The sequence below is a fragment of the Cetorhinus maximus genome, chromosome 14, assembly GCF_964194155.1.
Source record: "Cetorhinus maximus chromosome 14, sCetMax3.hap1.1, whole genome shotgun sequence".
Lineage (NCBI taxonomy): Eukaryota > Metazoa > Chordata > Chondrichthyes > Lamniformes > Cetorhinidae > Cetorhinus > Cetorhinus maximus.
In genome coordinates, this window is record NC_135892.1 from 89,925,033 (window position 1) to 89,945,655 (window position 20,623).

The 20,623-nt window shown below is 43.2% G+C and overlaps 1 protein-coding gene across 3 annotated transcripts in view; it reads right to left on the bottom strand.

The window, feature by feature from the left end:
* Positions 1–1,406: 1,406 nt before the first annotated feature.
* The window catches only part of LOC144689812 (mucin-like protein), a 77,471-nt gene continuing 58,254 nt past the window's right edge, over positions 1,407–20,623 (bottom strand). For all 3 annotated transcript variants that reach the window (XM_078557213.1, XM_078557212.1, XM_078557211.1), the window contains 5 exons: positions 16,876–16,988; positions 14,133–14,322; positions 9,523–9,645; positions 6,438–6,561; positions 1,407–3,261 (listed from right to left, as the gene is read on the bottom strand). In XM_078557213.1, the coding sequence (XP_078413339.1) occupies positions 3,162–3,261; positions 6,438–6,561; positions 9,523–9,645; positions 14,133–14,322; positions 16,876–16,988 (650 nt within the window). In that variant the 3' untranslated portion in view covers positions 1,407–3,161. The remainder of the gene's footprint in view (positions 3,262–6,437; positions 6,562–9,522; positions 9,646–14,132; positions 14,323–16,875; positions 16,989–20,623) is intronic.

Genomic DNA, 20,623 nt, shown 5'->3' on the forward strand with positions numbered 1-20,623 from the left:
CTGGTCTCGGCAGAATCAGGAGCTCCTGGCCTGCAGTGAGTAAATGGCTGTTTGGATGTCCTTTAAACATGGCGCCCGGACCTTCGAGCCCATAAGGTAATGGCAGGGACGGCGACTTCCTGCCCACCCCGCCAAGAGAGTTGCCGTGCTCTGCACGGGTGCATAAGCAATGAGCTGAACAGGGCAAGATCATGCGTGGTCAGCTGTCTCGTTTCCCCAGCGGAAATCACTCCTACTTCCGCACCCGCCACTGAACTTAGACTTTGGAACAGAAGATTCTGCCTGTATTATCTATTTTGTGAATTAATCTAAAACTGAGTAAAGATTGACTTCTTATCTCCTCCTTCACCAACTGGCTGTGAGAAGTTTAACATTTAAGGGGAGGCTTGATGCATACACAAGGGAGAAAAGAGCAGGGGGATGGGGCCAGAGTGGGAAGAAGTAGTCTGAGGCATAAGGCAGTTGTGCCATGCTCCATGAAATTCTATGTAGCCAAGAAACCAATGTTAAAAGGAGAGCAGTGGAGGGGGCCTAAGATGTAGGAGAACATCTGTATGAAACAGACAATAATGGTGTCCATCAAAGCAATACAATATTGAAAATGGTACCCAAATTAAGTAAAAATTCATAGAATAGTATCCAATAAAGCTCAAATTAAAAGTGGCACAAGAAAGTAGTAACATTAAAATGAGAGGAAGAAGGACAATGAAAGACAAACAAAAGAACTAAGACTAAAAGAAGACTGCACCAAAGAGAAATACAATTAAAATGGGGGCTCCGAAGTGTCTTCCAGTGGAATCTTCATAAAAAACTATCAACTGAAAGATATGGAAGAACAAAGAAAGAGGTACAAAAGTTGTGTTTTGATCAGTAACTTTAGGGAAAGGGCTATGGCTTTAGTCAATAAGATAGATGAACTTAGGATATGATTGGATTGTATTAGACTTAGTAGGCTAGATTTTCGCGGACTCTCCCCGGCTCTGCAGACCTTTAAAAATGGCTGGCAGGCCCCGCTTCCAGGATTCCAGGCTTCCCTAATTTTTGTCAACATAGGGCAAGAGTGCAGGCTGGTGCAGGTCACGAGCCCGCACCCTGCACTCCTGAACTGGCTGGCTTCATTTCAGGGATAGGCATCTCCTAAAGCTCAGCAATTTTTGTGGAGTCAGGCCAGCTTTTCAAGGACTCGTGGTTCACGGCCCCTCCAAAGTGTTGTGAACCATAATCTGGAGGAGAGAACCTTTTGAAGGTAAATTCAAAAGGCCTTACCCATGCCCCCCACATCAGCCTATGCCCCTCCACCCACCCCCAATGGATCCTCATACCCTCCATGCCAACCTATGGCCCTCCACCCACCCCAAATATCTCCTCATCGCCTCCATACCAACCTATGGCACTTCCATGTCCATTCACCTAGAATACATTCTATGCAAATCCAATGAACCCTATAGTAACAATGGCATGAATGAAAAAGCTTTAAAAACAGTCATTCATTCATAACTTCCTTTAAAAAATTGCTTTTACTACAGCCCTATACAATCATTCAGACATTTAAAGTATCAATAGCAGAAACTACAAGCACTTGACACCTCTTTAACTTGTGTAAATAAACATTGTGCAATTGACAAAATAGATATGTGAAGGAGCTGTCAATCAAGCAGCTTTTGCGCAGCTGTTTGAATGGAATAATGGATGTCTGGTCTCTCAGCCAATGGTACTTTCTCCCAAGTCGGTCACACCAAGCCAGGAAATTTCCCATCTCCTGTTACCTGCCTCTAGGATGAAAATCTAGCCCAGTACGTGAGCTATCACAGGCCACTAAAATAGCCAAGCTAATATTAACTTTAAGAGTGAGCAATCAGGAAGTTGAGCTGCAGACCAGTATAACTAAACACAGGTCTGTCATGATTTGGAGACAAGTGCAAGGAAAGCCAAGGAACTGAGAATACTAGATAGAATAAGATTGGGAAACTTAGCAAAAAAGTTAAGAAAGCTTGCAAAGTCTGCCAGGAGGTTTCAATAATGAACAGATTCTAGGCACTGTCCAATGTAGTAGAAGGAAACAAGGTCCCAAAATAAAAGCATCTAGGATGTCAAAAAAGATAGTTTGGACAATGATACAATTTGCAGGTCAAACAGCAACTAAGGCTGGAGCAGCTAATCTACAGAATAGTGAGTGGTTTACTTGGAGCTAATAAAGTTACACTAAGGAATTGTTAGAAGGGATATTGAAGGGGATAAAACAAGGACATGTGGGGGTAGACCAGAAAGGGAAGAACCCCACAGGGAGATAAAACATCAAGGCAATAAAAGGCACATGTATGAAGATTGCCTTAAAATTGAAAGTTACGGGATGCCAAGTAACACGCTCTGATATACTTTGGTATAAAGCAAAGCAGGATAATTCACTCGTAAAAATGAACACATTAATGGCTGCCAGAGATCACAAAACAACAAAATCACCTTCATAAATAACTTGGACATTTGCAGAACAAAAAAGATTATCACTAAATTATCACTTCACTAAATAGAAACTTAAGATTTGTGAGGAAAATTGAAGCAGCAATTGGTAATCACTTTGATCAGATAGATTGGGGGAGAAGTAAAAGGTAACCAGATACCAAATGGGACAGATTGTAGGGCTAAATTTAGTCAATAGATGGGTATGGACATAAAATCGCAATTAAACATACATGTACCCAAGATCGGGAAAAAGAAGATGCAAGGGATACGATTGGAGACAAATTTACAATAAGCTGATTGTTCATGAATGCTACAAGTATTAGAAATAAGATGCCAGAACTGGATCCTGTTCTGGTAGGCAACTGCTATGTGATGCGAGTATCAGAAACATGGTTAAGCCCAGCTGTGAAATTCCATGGCACTGTGGCAACTGACACTGTTGGAAGTTTGAACTTGGGTCCAGAGGAGATATTTAATATTTGCAGTAGGTCCCCCACACTGAAAAAATGAAAATGATTGCCTTCTTATCTAAATATTGCCATTGATAGATAGTATTTTGTTCCACAGTGTAAATAAATATACATTAAGTTACATATAATATCAATTTAAATGCTCCTTCAATTATTATATTTCTTCAGTTATCTGTTCTTCTCATTAATTATATTATTTAAATGTTTTTGGATGCATTTGTATGTTGCATTTTATATCTGTAAAGGTAGATGATGTACATTGTAGACAAGAGTTTCAACAGGCTTAAAGGTTTTCCCTTGAAGCACATATCCATTTGATGTTGAAGCAATGCTGTAAATACAATAGGAAAACAGTGCATTGTTATAATTTGATAAATTAACAGATGATATAAAATGTATTAGAGCATTACATGTTATTAAATATATTTGAGAGCTGCAAGTTATTGAACATACTCAATAATTACATATTATTAAACATATTTATTTGAGAATCGGGCATTATTAAATATGTTTTGGGACTGAATTGAATAATTTGGAGAATTGAATGCTATTTGACAAGTCCTTGTTATTGCTGGTTTATGACTGAGAATTGCATGTCGCTGAATATGTTCGAGAATTTTTTTTTACTCAATAAATTTGAAAACTAAGCATTATTGCCTTCGTTTGAGAAATATGAATTATTGTAGGTGTAATCTGAGATTTGTGTTTTACTGAATATGCTTGACAATTGTGTGATTTTGGTGTGTGAGAATTGTATGTTCTTGAAAGTTACATAATTATAATTGAATGGCTTTGACAAAGCTTCAGAATTCTACAATATTGAAGAATTGTGTCATATTGAATGTCTTTAGATTTGCAAATTTTTGAAGGGGTCTTCAACAAAAGGGACTACTTCATCTTCCTCCAATGTCTTCTCTTTAGCCCATCTCTGAGATACTACTCTATCATGGTTCTGCGCTTACTTGATTTAACACAGGCATTAGGTTGTTGATAATGGTTTCTCCTCCTTTCCTCTTCACTGTTTGCATACTGATCTTTAGTAACATTCTCTACAAATACAGGTTCAACTTCCATATTCACACAGCTGGCACCCAGCCTACCTTCCACCTCTCCCCACTTACCTAAATGCTATTACCACATTCCCAAATTGCCTGTTTGATGTCAAGAGCTGAATAAAGTATCACCACTATTGCAACTCTCACTTGCTCATACCTCAAATGTTCCACACCATATGACAAACATATTGCTGACATTCCTGACACACCTCACTATGCTGTTTCTTGCAAGAGGTTGCACAAAATATGAGGCAGCATGACAATTCTGGAATTGGCCATACACACTCTCTCCACTTGAAGAGGACATGTTAGACTTTGCAGGCAGTAGGTGAGTTGTGAATATAGCAAGTGGCAATGATGGAGATGTTGCTTGGGGTTTCTTCACACTGTACCTGCTTTTTCCCTTCTATCTTGCCTACATACACAGGGGGCCAAACTGCAGCTGCTTCAGCAGCCAATTATCTATCTCTGCTTTCCTTTCACACTACAAGCTAACCCTGATCCTTTGTCAGTGCAGGAAGAGGTGGACAACCTAGCGACAATTTGTTCAGCCATTATGCCCCCATCCCCTAAACTCTGCCTAGTTTCCTCTGCCTTGTGATCTCCTTCCCTGTTTTCAAAAACATCCTCAAAACTCTCCTCTTTGGCTGTGTAATTACTGCCCCATCCTAGCTAATTTTTTCCTGTTTTCCCATATAGCAAAATTCAGCATATGCCTTTCGTTCTTATTGCACAACACTCAGGTATCTTGCTGGATGTGACGAGTATTAAATCCAAGTTTTGTCATTTGAGAATTGTGTATTGTTGGATGTGTTTGAGAATTGTGTATTGTTGAACAAACACCACCTGACATATACTGTATCTTTAAATTTATCTATTTTCAAATTTTGTTGTTTCACACTAAGATAAAAGCAAAATACTGTGGATGCTGGAAATCTGAAATAAAAACAGAAAATACTGGAAAAACTCAGCAGATCTGACAGCATCTGTGGAGGGAGCGCTGAAGAAGAGTCCTACAGACTCGAAACGTTAATTCTGTTTCTCTCTCCATAGATGCTGTCAGACCTGCTGAGATTTTCCAGCATTTTCTGTTCTTATTTGTTGTTTCACCATTGTGCTGAAGATATGGCATTCCCAATTGCTATTGTTTAATAATTAATAATTGCCTTCATCCTAACTGCGGTAGTTTCAGGATTTTAAGTTTTGTTTTAATGTGTGGGGAGCTAGCTGAAGATTCATTGGATTAAAGTGTCCCAGGTGTCCCTGCCTCCTTGGTGTAGTCGCGGGTCGGCGTGCTGCCCCTCATCATTGCCCTGTGCTTCCTCATCCTCTGAGCCACTGCTGGATTCATCATGTGCAGCCTCATCCAGTGCGTCAAGGTCTTCATCGTCAACTGGCCCGCCCACGTAAAATGGCAGCACGGCCCATTTCGGCGGCGGGGATCAGCTGCCCACCTGCCGCCAATTCAGTCGGGCCCGCCCGTCCGTCAAACGCAAAATTCAGCCCAATGTGTTTTTCCCCCCTCCCCTAGTCCAATGGCACAGAAGTAAATGTTAGTGTCTATATTACTGATGAAAAGTTAACTCAGTTAACTCAGCACAGGCCAGAGATCAGAGCTGGAATCTCCCTGGTCTGTACATTTTATATTTAGCAGCAAATGTATTTTCCCAGTATGGACGACAACGGATTAAACAATTACCTTAAGCACATCGGACTGGTCTTCGCAGTCAGTGCTGAAGCAATAGTGCTTGCGGCTGACTTTGAAGAATGCTGCCTACAGAAGTCTAGCCACCTTGGCAGCATGGATTTTCCTTTTCCCAACGTCAGTTTGAATCTGGTGCCAGGTCAAGGGGATCTCCAGGTTTCCAGCAGCAGCGATATCATGAAGCAGGGTAAGTATTCTCAGACAGCAAACCAGGAAGTGACAATCACTTAATTTTAAATTTTATGTGTAGCAAAATAAATGATTGGGACCCAAATATGGATCTTATGCGGAGATATTAATTTTATTTTATTATTTTAAAAATCTGTGGTATTTCTTACCATAATCAAGAAATTTGACATTCCACAAATATAAAATTACCCATTTAGGGCCAGTGAGGCTGTTTAGCAGTAATTATAAACGTATTACCCTGTTAAAAACCCTATTACATCTCATTTAACAGGGTGTAACTTTATCAAGAGTTTTTACAATGTGATTAAAAGCATAAGAGTGGAAGTTCTTGTCAGTTCAATGACTTATAATTTATTGTATTCTGGGGGAACATCCAAAGTGCACCCTCAGGAGAAGTGTAGAATCACCGACTGCAATGTCTGGATTTCTGCAATTATCTGCGCGAGTATGGACTACAGAAGCTGCTGTCAGTTGCAGAGGAGTACCAATGGAAAAGGCTGACAGTTTCAGTGTCATTACTACGACAAATACTTTGTGTTTAAGGCTGACCATACTTACTCTGCCTTCACTTTCCTTCTAATGCAATAGTAGAAAATTGGTAATGCAAGCAGAAGTAGCAGTAGTGGGATTCCTATTCCCAACACCAGGCCTATCAGCAATCGGTTTTGGTTGCCAGCTTTGTCTGATTTGGAGTCAGCATAAACATAGAGAGGTGAGAATTATACATACAGAAATATCTTATCAACTGACATTGCTTTCAATGATAAAACTTCTAGGCCAAGACTTTACGGCACCGCCAGGTCATGTGACCCCAGCCCATCCCACCCTCCTCCCCTCCACCCCCATGGGCAGATGCAGCAAGCCATTTAAATCTCCATTCAGTTCGGCGGGACCGTAATGTCCTGCCGGATGGGAGGGGACGTAAAATCCTGGCCCTAGGTTTCATAATTAGAATGTAAAAAAGAACTAACATAAATCGTTCATACATCACTTATTTTCCTCCAGTACTCACTCAACCTGACCAAAGTGCTTTCCATATGTTAAAATCTATTATATAACTTGGTGACGTAACGGTTATGTTACCAAAGTAGTAATCCAGAGAAGAGGAGTTCATAATTCCACCATGGCATTCCAAACATTCCCGTTGGGGGATGGTTGTGTGAGGGTGGACCAATTAAGGCCCACCCAGCATGACGCTCGCCCAGAAGCGCTGAGCACTCCCTCTGCGGCTCTGCGGGTGGGGGAAGGGGGGGATTTCCTGAGTCGGGGCCTGTGCTCTTTCACGCATGTGCACCAAAGAGCACAGAAATCTCCCTGAGGCACCATCAGTTTGATTTTTAAGAACTGAAATAAAATAATTAAAAACTTTCAAAACATGTCCCCTCATGTGACACTGTCACATGAGCTGGGACATGTCAAAGAATTATTTTTAAAATTATTACTTAATTTTAAAACACTTCATGAAACCTCATCCTGCCTGTGGATGAGGTTCCATGAAGAATGCGAAGGCCGTCTGGGCTCTTCGCCTTCCTACCAACCTTAAGGGTTGGATGGGCAGCTCATTTAATTGTTTAAATTAGTTTTTAACAGGACTTAATAGGCCTTTGACAGTTCAGCGGGTGTGCAGCTGACTCAGCTGCACACCTGCCGAACTGGAAATCTAAATGACGCGCGGTGACGTTGGGACATCCGCCTGATGTCACTGCGCATCATTTTACGCGCGGGAGAGCGGACCCCGCCCCCGCTCGCCGACTGGAGAATTCAGCCCCAGATATAAAATGCTGGTACCAGTAAAAGTGACTATAAAGTTGGTCGATTGTTGCGAAAACCCAACAGGCTCCTTAATAAACTTTAGGCAAAAAAAGCAGCCAGTCTTGCCTATAAGTCACGCCATTCCCAAACCAACATGTTTGACACTTAACTGCCCTTTGAAGTAGCCTAACAAGCCTCACAAACTGTGTTGCCTCACAAACTGCCCCACCTTCTTAAGGAGAACCAGCGTTTTACTCCTGAGAACAATCCAAAAAATATTAGCATGAAGATTTATGCTATATATCCCAATAATTAGAAGACTAATCTGCATATTATTATCACATTATAAGCTTTGCTGATGATGACAACAGGCAGCATGTAGATGATCTTTGTAAAGAAGAGTAATTATATTCAAATAGAGGAGATGGGCTAAGGCGAATTTAAGATCAACATATGAATTTGTGTTTTTCAGCAGAAGTGGACAGGCAATAGAATGTCACCTGGTTTTATATCGTAACTACACCAAGGTGCTGTATATAACACTGGACAAACATCTTAAGTTACTCTTACTTGTTGAGTACACCCTTTTCAAACTTACCTAAATTAACTCTGCACATGCTCAAAATTATAACTTTAGTCCCTAGGATTAATGCTGCAGTGGAGGTGCTTTGAGGTAGGTGAAGGCCAATGAGTTTGGAAATTGGGGTGGAATCTGTTTACAGTTTGTCACTACTCTGTTTTGCTAGCAATTATGTTCAGTGTATTTTCAGGCCCTTTATCTTTAAACAAAGGAAAATAACTCAAAAAATGATTAATTTTGCCTAGAAGCAAGATCTTGGATGTTAGCCCTCTATGTTGGGTGCAAGAGGGTCAAAACTGAAATACACATAATGTGAACCCAGCCTGCTATGCACACAGCTGCTACCTTTGCTTTTACAGTGTCAGTTATTAGGGCATCTGAGTGTCCTGCAGTGAAGAGGCGGGATGCTAATTAACACATTTAAATCAGACTGCCACTGTACAATTAGGAGCTCGATTTGATTTTACTATGCTGTGTGGGTTTCACAGGCATCTGGAAACTTGGCCAAGGAATAGAGGCAGGAGCTGTCAGCTCCTGAAGATAAATGTCTCTTTCAGAGCTCCTGGTGGGTCAGGAGTGCTTCCCCAAGGCCCATCAAAGAGGACGTTCAGCTGCCCCAGCCCGACTGTCAATCTCCCCCGGCAACAACTGCCAATCATTCACCTGCCCTCCCAACTGTCGGACTCTTCCCACGCCCGATTGCAAGAATTTTCCTTCTTCCGATTATCAGAGATTGTCCCCAGAGGTCTCCAAATGTGGCCTCCTGTCATTGGTGTTCCCTCCCATCCATACACCAGGTTGTCCATTTGGCCAGCAGGTGGATGGGAGACACGCGTACAAAATGTTAATGAGGTCCTGCTATTAAGATCAGCAGGACTGCCATTTCCCAGGCCTTGCTGGGCTCTTCAGCCATTTTCAGCCTTGCCCACACCCTCCCCACCTCCCCATAAACATCGGGGCTGAAGTGTTTGTAATCTGTGAGGTAAGGAGCAGCTGTAACAGTTCCCAATGGATCAGATGGGCCATAAGTGAACACTAAGGAACTGGAATGGAAAGATAAATCCAATAAATCCAATACTTGCAAGCTGACACTTATTGCTCAGCCCACCCAAAGTACACGGTAGCTCATTCCTAACTAATAATCTAATTTTTAAACTCCCTCTTGAACACACGAACTGCAATGGTTCAAGAACCCTGGCTCATCACCACCTTATTGAGGGCAATTAGGGATGGTCTTGCCAGCAACGCTCAGATCCCATGAACAAATAAAAAACATTGTATTACTTGTCTTTGAATAAATTAATTTCCTACTGTAGCATGATTGGGATTCCATTTCAGCATTCCCATTACAAATGCACTTGAATCCACCATAAGTGTTCTCACACAGGGCAGTTCCATGACAGTTTGTTTCTCCACTGATACATTCATTTAAGTCTGGAAAACATAAGAAAATCGGCATAATTTTAATGCTATGAGTAGCCATGTTAATTAAACCAGTTGTCTGCTGAATGTTAAATATCCTATGGCACTATTTGAAGAAGATCAGAGAATTATCCTAGATTTCTGGCCAACCTGCCCTCTCAATTAACACCACCTAAAGAAAAGACAAACTAGTAAAATAGCTATTTTTTTTTTCTGCGATCATTTTGTGCAGAATACAGTTGTTGCATTCGTCCACAAAATGACAATAACAGACTACAGCAGTTCATGGTAATCAAAAAAGTTTTGTGATATTTCAGGGAGATGTGATAAGTCTTTTTTACGATTTTTAACAACTCTATCCTCCTTTGACGAAAGCTAAGCAGGGTTTCTTTGGGATAAAGCTGGCTCCAGCATTGCACATCTGGTGAAGGGATATTAGAACCAAGTCAATCCTCTGGCACAGACGGTGATTGAATATCTGAGCCAGCCCTCCACAGCTCTGTTGCTAAACTAGTCAGCTCAGTATATTGATAGCTGCCTTTGTGGGCTGAAGGTCAGGACATAGGAAACCTGTAAACAACATTTAAACTAATGGGATTAATGCAGTGGTAGCATGGTTGCAAGGTTGGCTAAGGGACAGAAAACAGTGAGTAGTGGTAAATGATTGTTTCTCAGACTGGGGGAATTAGTGACCTGGACCTGGGTATATGGGGTATAATTTCAAAGTTTGCAGATGACATGAAATTCGGAAATGTAGTCAACAGTGAAGAGAATGACAACAGACTCCACCAGGACATAGACAGACTGGTGAAATGGACAGACATACAGTAAGTCCTCACTTAAAGTTGTGGTTGCGTTCCTGAAAATCATGACTTTAAGTGAAACATTGGTTCCCATAGGAGTCAATGTTAAAACTAGTTAGGTTCTGTAGGACCTTCCTTAACTGAAAAAAATTAAAACATTATACCCTCTAAGTTGAAATATTTTACATTGCTAAAATCTGATATTGGTAAATGAAATAACTTTCAAAATAAAATAAGTTTCACAATATAAAAGAAAAATGTAACTTTCTACTGACAGTACTTCCTGCTTGCCGCCAATCCTGCTTCCCAAACTTCCCACTCCCTGATCCTCCTGGTCACTGCAGATCCCCCTCCTCCCACCCCTCCGAATTGTGGCCTCTCCCCTTCCCCAACCTCCAAGTTCCGGCCTCTCCCCCTCTGATACCCAACCTCTCAATGAACCTCCCACTTCCTGATTCACCCTCTCGCCACTTTCCTCTCCTGGATGTGCGTTCCCATTGAAGATCCAGATCCGATCCGAAGCTGGAGATCCAATGTTGCGGAAGTGCCGAGGTGAGACTGCTACAATCCATGTTGTTTTTCAAATGCTCCTGCTCGCCGCTTCCCTCTCCTGAACCCTTGCTATGAGCAAGGGCTCAGGAGAAGAGAGCAAGGCAGGTCTCTTAAATCTTAGGTCAATGAGAGTGCAATATACCAGTGGCTGCTGATGAAAACAATACCAGCCATTGTTTTCGCATCATGATTCCATGGAAGCTTGATGGCGTGCCATACATGGATATGGATCACCTTGTAATTGAGAAAGGCTCCCAAATAATAGTCATATGTTTAAAGCCAAGATGCAGAAGATTGAAACAAAATATGTGTTGTGGCCATGACTTTAGATTTGATATAGAATATTCAGGATACACTTATCTTGGCAAACTTCTTCAGCATCATGAACATTTTGCTCATTTGTGCCAATGAGTTCCTCACGTGTGAAATGACATTTGCTTGCTCCATTCTTCTCAGACGCTAACTGTAGACTTCTGAAGAAGATGCCTTTCTGATCCAAAGATGCTAAATTTCCTTTGCAGAGCAATTCTCAGCAATTCCAATGTGCTCTCTGTAAAGGAGTCAATCTTCTTCCCTCCCTGGGGACATCATCCATTTGTTTCATTATAGTCCATATTCTTTTTTCTGGTACAAACCTGATCCTTTAAGGCACTGCAACAGCTTTTGCAATCTGCTGTTTGCATGTCCCAGCAGGATTGTCCAGTCATGTGCATAATTATGTAAAGAAGCAGATCTCACAAACTCCTTCTTTACATGCTGATGGCCGATGCATTTGTACATTTCTGGGGGTACTTCTGTAATCCTATTGTTAAGTCAGTCCTCTCTTTTCTTTTCCCATGCATCATAGTTGGATTGCCACCTTGACCCACAAAATACACCAGGGTCATTACTGCTGGTTCCCTCTAGCACTTACTCCACCTGAATTTGAGGAGTCAGTGGGAAAACACCTCACATTCATGGGGCTGGAGAATGCCCATGCCAATATAGGCACTTATTGGGTGTTTGCCTGCCCAATGTACTGGACACTCTGATGTTTGACTATTATGAGGAGTGAAATGGAGGGAGTTCATGGGCCCTACCTAGTTAGCTTTGGAATGTCTGAGGCTGTGAAATCAGCTGTGAAAATGCAAGTTCTTCCTAAGTTGCTGACCAGAGCTAGAAGAGAAATCTGGAGGAATAAACCGGAGGAACATCCAACCGTTGCATTGCCTGACCTGGAAAACTTGGTGAAAAATATGGAAATGTTTCTATAACCTGACCCTGGTTTGGCTTAATTTGATTCACTGATTAAATGTGGAGAAAGAAAAGTCAATTTACTCCAAGTTCCTTTATCTGAAAGGAAGGCCTGCACTTTCACACCTGAGTTGGATAGTGTGTGTCAGGAAATTTCCCAGCTCGCCACAACTGCCTTGAGAAAATGATTCCTAAATGGGGGGATCTAGCCCCCAGATGCAGATCACAGACTGTCACAGGGGCAGCCAGGCATCAAGGTGGATAGTTTAAAAGGCCCACCTTGTTTTTCTAGGACTTCGTCCCAGTTATTTTCTTAAACATTAGAACAGAGGAACAAAGGAGGGGGAGTAGGCCATTCAGACCCTTGAGCCTGCTCTACCATTCAGCTAGATCATGGCAGATCATCTATCTCAATGCAACTTTCCCACGCTGTTCCCATATCTCTTCATGTTATTACTATCTAGAAATCTATTGATCTCAGTTTTGAACATGCTCAATGACTGATCCTCCACAGCCCTCTGGGGTAGAGAATTCCAAAGATTCATTACACTCTGAGTGAAGAAATTCCTCCTCATCTCAGTCCTAAATGGCTTGCCTCTTATTTTGAGACTGTGTTCACTGGTTCTAGATCCCCCACCCAGGGAAAACGTCCTTTCTGCATCTACCCTGTTTAGCCCCTTAAGAATTTTGTAAATTTCAATGAGATCACCTCTCATTCTTCTAAACTCTAGCGAATACAGGCCCAGTCTCCTCAATCTCTACTCATAGGGCAGTCTTGCCATTAGGAATTAATTTGGTGAACTTCTGCTGCACTCCCTCTATGACAAGTATATCCTTCACTAGGTAAGGGGACCAAAATTGTACACAATACCCCAGGTGCGGTCTAACCAAAGTTCTATACAACTGAAGCATGACAATGCATGACAATTGGACCCTCTCTTATCCACCCCCACCCACTCCCCATGCCCTTGTCAACTCATGCCAACCCGTGCACTCCTGCCCACCCCAATGGCCCCTTATAGCTCCTACTGCAACTTAGTGGCAACTTAGTTTCAACTTGATCCCTATCTATCCCTATGGCCCTTATAGCCCCATGCCAATTTAGTGCCAAGTCATGCCATCCCACCCACCACTCTTTGCCCTTGCACCCCTCCCGCCACTCTTTGCCCAACTTGCCCAGTATTCACCCTGAGCACACCCCAGGATTAAATAAAATAAAGTTCTAAATATACATTACAGACTTCACTATATTAAAAAAATCTCCTATTCATAAATACATTTAAATCCCCTCAAATTCTTAATCCCATATAACAACAAAAATTTGTATTCATAACCCACATCAAAGACAGCTAATCCTTTAATAACCTCTTTGAGTTGTCAATAAAACTGTGAATTTACAACCATGCCACTGTGACAATAAAAGGTTATAGGAGCGGCCAAACATCAATAATGGTATAATGATTACCCTTAGGGTTATGTAACAAACAGCTATTGAAACAGATATAACATCTCTCACAGGCCACAGGCAGGCATCTTATTTTAACTTTAAAAGAGCTGACTATTTAAATAACTTGACAGCTGACAGTTCTACAGACTTTATCCACCATTTGAGAGCATTTATGACATCTCTAAAGATTTGTAACTCCCACACTGTGTGATAAGTCCATTGCTCCAGCAAAGGTATGATCTGTTTGAACTCAGCACTAAGTTCAACAGGCCCTGCTGAGTTTGGGATTCCCGTATGTGGGAGTCATGCCCCACCCCCATTCCTCACCCACACTGGCAAAAATTGGATCTGTCGGAAATGGGGGTGGGACTTCCAGATCAGGGTCCTGACCACCATTTTGGATTCATTTAAATCGTTTAAAAAGAACAAAGATATTTTGCTTTGACAAACAAGTAAAAATGTACCTTCTACTGAAACTGATGGATCAGCTCCATAGTGTTCAGCAACTTGAATCAAGAAGTCCTGAACAAACCAATGAGGTGTATCACTGGAAACATTCACTCGGTATTCAGCCACAGGACCTCCACCTGGGAATGACTTCAAACTAAGATTGTAGAATTTATTCTCAAATCCTAGGGTCAAAATGTCATTCAGCTGTAAATATGAATGAAAAATTATAATGAAGTTTAAACAATGACTAGTTTCTCATGTAATCAATAGTTTATTTTTATAAAAACATCTATTGTAGTGAAAACAGCACACAGCCAATGGTAAATAGAACAAGGATTTAATTTTGGTATATTAAGCCCACTTTTCCTAAAGCTACTAACACTGCATTAACTAAATCACAAATCACACTCCATGGGCAGAATTCAATGCCCCTCCTGGTGGTGTGTTTGGAGGCAGGGGTCATTTAATTGGGCAGGAGGGTGTGACCCCACTGCCTTCCCGCCTCCACCCAATTAAGTCAAAGGCATGAAGGCTCATGGATGGCCTTCCCACCCAGACACTAATTGAGGCCCTTACGTGGATAAATAATGCCCGCTTAAGGGCCTCATCCTGCCATAGCTGGTATTCATCCAGAGGCGGGTAGAGGAGTCGTCATGTGGGGAGCCTGAAAATCAAACCCTATTGGGTTTCCTTGTAGGCTTCCAGATGTGGAGTAAGGGGGTCCCTTGTTCCAGTGATGCTGACAGCTATGGAGATCTGCCAGCTTCTGATTGGTTGGTAGCTCTTGGAGGGGTGGGGTTTCTGCCCCAGAGGCCCTTAATCCCAGGGAAGACCCTCCACTGGCCACTTCCTGACAAGCATTTAATTCCAATGGGCCTTCCTCGACAGAAGTTCTCCAGTTTCTCCATCACAAACATTAAATTCTGTCTCATGTGTTTATGACCATGGTGCACGATTCCTGCTCACCTTTGACTGCTTACTACTATCTTACTACAAGGTCTTCTTGTATTCTGAGTGGGGGAAAAGGTGAATGGAGGTATGTCTAGAGTCTCTCACTGTTACAGTGGGGGATGGGGTCGGGACGGGGGAGGAAACTCTCAGGTCTCTCTACAGCCTTCCACACGGGTGATCACATCATCCACCTCCAATGCCTCTTCTCCAGTGTTTAGCACCAGCGGACTGCCCTATATGGTTCCATGCTTTTTTATCCAAACATAGCCAGAGCATTTCTAGTAATGGCTTCTCTTCCCAACCCTCATTGACACAAATGGCATTCCTTAAGATCTATTCTTGGGCCTCTCTTCTTCCTCACCAAATGTTGATGCTTGGCATATCATCCACAAGGCATTGGGCAATCTTTCACATGCTCATTTATGGCCCACATCCCTATTTGTTCTAAACTGTACCACACCTCCGCTGCCATCAACTTGATCTTACCTTGCATCAGCACTTTCAGCCGCCTCTCTGACATTCTCCCGCTAAGCTCCTTTCCCTTTCCACTTCCTTCTCCCTCTTTAAGACCTTCCTTAAACCTACCTCTTAGCTTGTGGTCCCCCCTCCCCACATCTCTGTTTCCTTAGCTTGGAATCTGTGTTTCCTTACAGGTTTGTAGAGCAACTTTTTGAGATGTTTTGTACGTTAAAGATGATATATGTGCATGATGTTACTGACTCATGATTCCACAGATTCCAGCAGCCCTCTGGTACCCTACCATTCATCATGTGCAATCGTTGACTATAAGCAGCATCACAACTTAACCTGATAATAGGTAAGTATTTCTTCAGTATAATAGGTGTGGTGAAGTCATAAACTCGTTCTTTAGAAACATTTACAATTTTTCAACACATAGTGTACAAATAAAATCTCCCCCAATCCCACCACCAATCTCCATTTTCCTCACCTAATATCTACAAGTGCAAACTATCCAGCACAGTTTTTTTATTATTCGTTCATGGGATGTGGGCGTCTCTGACTAGGCTTTTATTGCCCATCCCTAATTGGCCTTGTTCAGGAGGCATTTAAGAGTCAACCACATTGCTGTGGGTCTGGAGTCACATGTAGGCCAGACCAGGTAAGGACAGCAAATTCATTCCCTAAAGGACGTTAGTGAACCAGATGGGTTTTTACAACAATTGGCAATGGTTTAATTCCAGATTTTTTTATTGAATTCAAATTTCACCATCTGCCATGGTGAGATTTGAACCCCACCCCCAGAGCAATATCCTGGGACTCTGGAATACTAGTCCAGTGAAAATACCACTATGCTATCACCTGCCCACATGGCATTATATAGTGACCAGGACTGAGAACCCTGCCTAATTTTTCTCTTCTCCTAGCCTAAATGCAACATGTCCAGTTCTACTGTCACCCCAGGTGAGCCCAGAGTAATTCAGCACAAACTCTTTTGGTCATAAGACTCAGTGCATCCAGGTGATATGTATTGTTCCAAGTAAGTCATTGGTACCAGGTCAGAATTTGACTCCAGAAACCAGCAGGAGGACAGAATTACTTAATGGTTTTATTTTCTAGGATGATTAGGATATGCACCCCCTTTTGGTCAGGTAAAGGAATTTCATATTGTTTGTGATTTTCACTCCACCCTACATTGAATGAAGAAAAGATAAGGCATATTTGGCCAATTTAGTAAATAATTTATGCCACAAGATTGTTTTAGTGTTTGATTGCATTGTACATTTATATTTATTTGCAAATGCGAAATGTTTGAATAAATTGCAGTGAACAAAATACACATCCTACCTTGTTGGCATATTTCTCAGCCTCTGTCTTGAACAAAGTACTATTAACATTCAAGAGCATTTCAGACTCCCTTAATTTCTTCCATTTAAGAGTACAGTTGAAAACATTCCACCCTAAAAAAATTACAACTGCAGAATAAGTGTGAATTTCTTAATCAAAATAAAGCATAATTCCTTCTCTTATCTAATAACCTTCCTTGCAAATAATCTTAATCCTCGCTATATAGTTGCAGTATAGTATACAGCAGTTTATGGATGTCCTAATACACAGGCCCATCTTTTAACTTGAAACATTTCCTTAACCACAGATTCCAAATGGGAAAGGACAACTGGTGATTTATAGAATCAACTTTGTTATTTCTGCTTCACAGACATGGCTCTTTTCCAGGAGCAAAGGATCTATTGGAATCTTGTGAAGTTCCCGGGAATGGGAAGCGAGGCTTAATTGAACAGGAGACAAAATGTCAGCTTCCCTGTGGCGGGATGGGATGAAAGTTTGTTATTAAGTTGGCGGCTGATTGAGGGTGGTTCATGCTTCTTAATGGCAAGCAGCAGGAACCTCTTCTTAACACATTAGCATGTCATTCACGCTCAATAAAATATAACTTCACCAGATTAAATTCTATGCTTGTAATTAAGTACGCAGCAAACAAGAAACACATGCCTTCAGATTCAGACTGGTTAACAGTGGTGTGCAGCCAGCGAGGAAGTCTTCCTGATGGATTTGGACTGAGTAGGAGCTGCTTGTCTTGTATGGGGAGCTTCGTTGAACCGGGGAGAGGTGGCACTATTGCACTGAGATTTGGCAGTGGATCTGAAAGGGGAAAAAGGCATGGCTCACTGAGGGAGGGAGCGAGGGAGGGAGGTGGCAGCCCTATGAAGGCTCGTGATGGACAGAGGAAGGAAGCTGGATTGCACAGGGAATGTCAATGTCTACAGATGGTACATCAAGCATGATTGTGGCAAGTTCAAGGGTTATACAAGGAAGGTCAATGCTGTGGACCTGAGAGTCGAGGGTAACATGGTAGGTCAAGGATGATAGAGTGAGGATCGAGGATGACAGATGGCTGGTTAAGGGTAACAGGGCAGTTCCAGTGTGCTGGGGGGCTAACTGATGGTGATGGGGAAAGCTCTAGGGTGAAGGTTAATTGGTCAAGAGTGATGGGGTGGGGTGGGTTGAGGGTCACCAAAGGCAGGGCAAGAGTGATGGAGAGACAGTCAAGGGTGATGGAGAGAAGGTCAAAGGTGACTAAAGGAGGGTGCAGGGTGATGACTTCCAGTTCCAAGGATCCAGGGGGCGGGGTGACAGATCCCAAGGGGGGTGGTGGGGCACGGTGGTGGTTGCAACAGTTCCAGGGATTACAAACTCCTCACAAACAGCTAGACTGATACTGCTGGATGGCGAGGAGTGAATGCCTGTCCGTGTGCTATATAAATTTGACGCCCAGACCCTTGACCCAGTGAGGTAACGGTGGGGCCGATGACTTCCTGCTTGTCCCTGCTGCATGACTGGCTGGGGCCCTCCGCTCCACCTCTGGTCCAGTGGTCAGAACCCTCGACTCAAGAAGAAGATTCCGTCCATTATCTCAGACGAGCACTTGTAAGTGTATCAAACAAAGGCAAACCATATAACAAATGCCGACTTTCTTCTATATCATCGAAAAATCAAGTGTATCCCAGCAGCACATGAGTTGCCATGGGGCAACTATGTTTATTTGACAGCTGATGCTTGCTTTGCTGCCCCTGCATGTCAGGAACAACCAAAGTGCCTAAGTGCAATATAAAAGAAGCTGCAAAGAAACTAAAAATAAGAATTGTTTCCCAATGAGTTGGTGGATAAAAGCACCTCTAGCACTTTACTCAGCCATACAGACCAGCAGGTTCTAGTATCTGTCACTGAAGGTTTCAGACACTGCACTGGAGATCTTGGTGGAGAAGGTGGAAAGGAGAAGAGTCGTCCTGTACCCACAGGGAGGAAGAAGAGCCTCCAGGCAAATGGTCAAAGGGCAGAGGGAGTAGATGGCTGTGAAGGTCAATGCTAGGGCCGGGATTTTCCATCCCCATTCGCGGCAGGCGCGCTCGGTAGCAAGATCGGAGAATCTCGCGAGAAGGTCCTAGTCGCGTTTGCCAACAACATAAATCCAGGACGCTTTTATCCCCTCCCCACTGTCAATGGTGGGCCATGTTTCCTGCCATCGAGCGTTGGGAACTCAATTGTAATAAGTTTGCATATAATTATAGTGGCCACACGTTTAAATCATCCCCCCACGTCGGCATGATTTCACAAAGGTGTAATTTACCACTGCCTTTAAAAGGCATGAACCTGGTGACCTCAACTTTGAGTGAAACTCGGAAGTGAGCTTGTACAACTTTGCACAGCGCCCGCAATGAGCTCAGTGGCTCCATGGATTCAGGGGGGGCACAGGCAAGTCTCCGCAGCGGCTTCTTCATGGCTGGCTTGTGGTGCCAGGGCAAAGGCGACAGTGCAAAGTGGAAAGGGGAAGAAGGAAACCTTGGGGCAAGGGCGACAGTGCCAGCGGGGTTATGGCAGCACTGACTGAAGTTTAAACACGAGTGGGGGGGTAGAAAATGGCCGGGCTAATGACAAAATATGTCGAAGTTGAGCACAGCACAGCTGAGACCGTTTAGCTGGAGCTCAGTTGACATGCTTAGGGTCAGCCTAGTCACACAACTATGCCCACTCAAGCAGCACTAATTCCTCACAGTGCCAGTGATTGCTCCTCTACCATTGAACACCTCACGTGCACATTTCAAACTTGAATGCGTGCTATGGTGCTGCAGAACCATTGCATGACTGGGCAAGCCTGAGGATCCTGTTGGGAAAGGTGGCCATCAAACACTGACGGAGGAGTACACTCCTAGTCCCTTGCATTATATTTCAGTTGACATTGAAAAGTCACCCTTGTGGTACAAGTAAACTGCAAAGCCTTGGAGTGGAGGTTAGGAAAATGCCTGCGTCTGAGATGAGAGTTCAGGATGCAGTCGAGAGGCCGAAGCTGCTGCCACTCGGTCATGTGGTGTGGGGCAGTGCTAGGTGTGGGCATGGTGAGCCATCATATGCACACTAAACACTGAGCAGCCATGTGGTCGCCTGGACTCTCCAGCATGCGTTAAGGGATCTTGAGGAGCAATCGCAGATGATGACTTGACCAAGAGTGGTCCATAGGAGTAAATTAATAACCCTTGAGTCTCCCTTTTTGATACTGCAGTGAGGAGACAATCAGGAACATGGAGTCTGGTGATCTCAATGTCTGCCTGTTTGCTTATAGGCAGGAGAGAAGGAGAAGAATGTGACAGAGAAGCCTGGCTCACCAAAGGGAGGAGCAGAACGTGAAGACCAAGGTGCGGCACGGACTCCTCCGCACACAGAGGATGAACCCCACAGAGCCGTCGTTTGTAGGTGCATCGCTAGACCCAAGGTGTGTACACAGCGCATGTGCTACCTACAGATGAGCGAGAACCAATGTCACCGATGCCTGCGCATGTCAAGGGAACAGGTCACCCACATATTCCATGTTCTGCAGCATTTGGCACCACGTGACCCAGAGGGCATCCACTGCCAGTGGCAGTTGAAGTTACCACCACGCCCAATTTCTATGGCAGTGGCTCCTTCCAGGGCTCCACTGGGAACCTTTACGGGACCTCGCAAGCCTCCACCCACAAATGTACCTAGAAGGTCATGGGTGCCCTTTTTGCCAAGGCACACACCTTTGTCAATTTCAACAGGG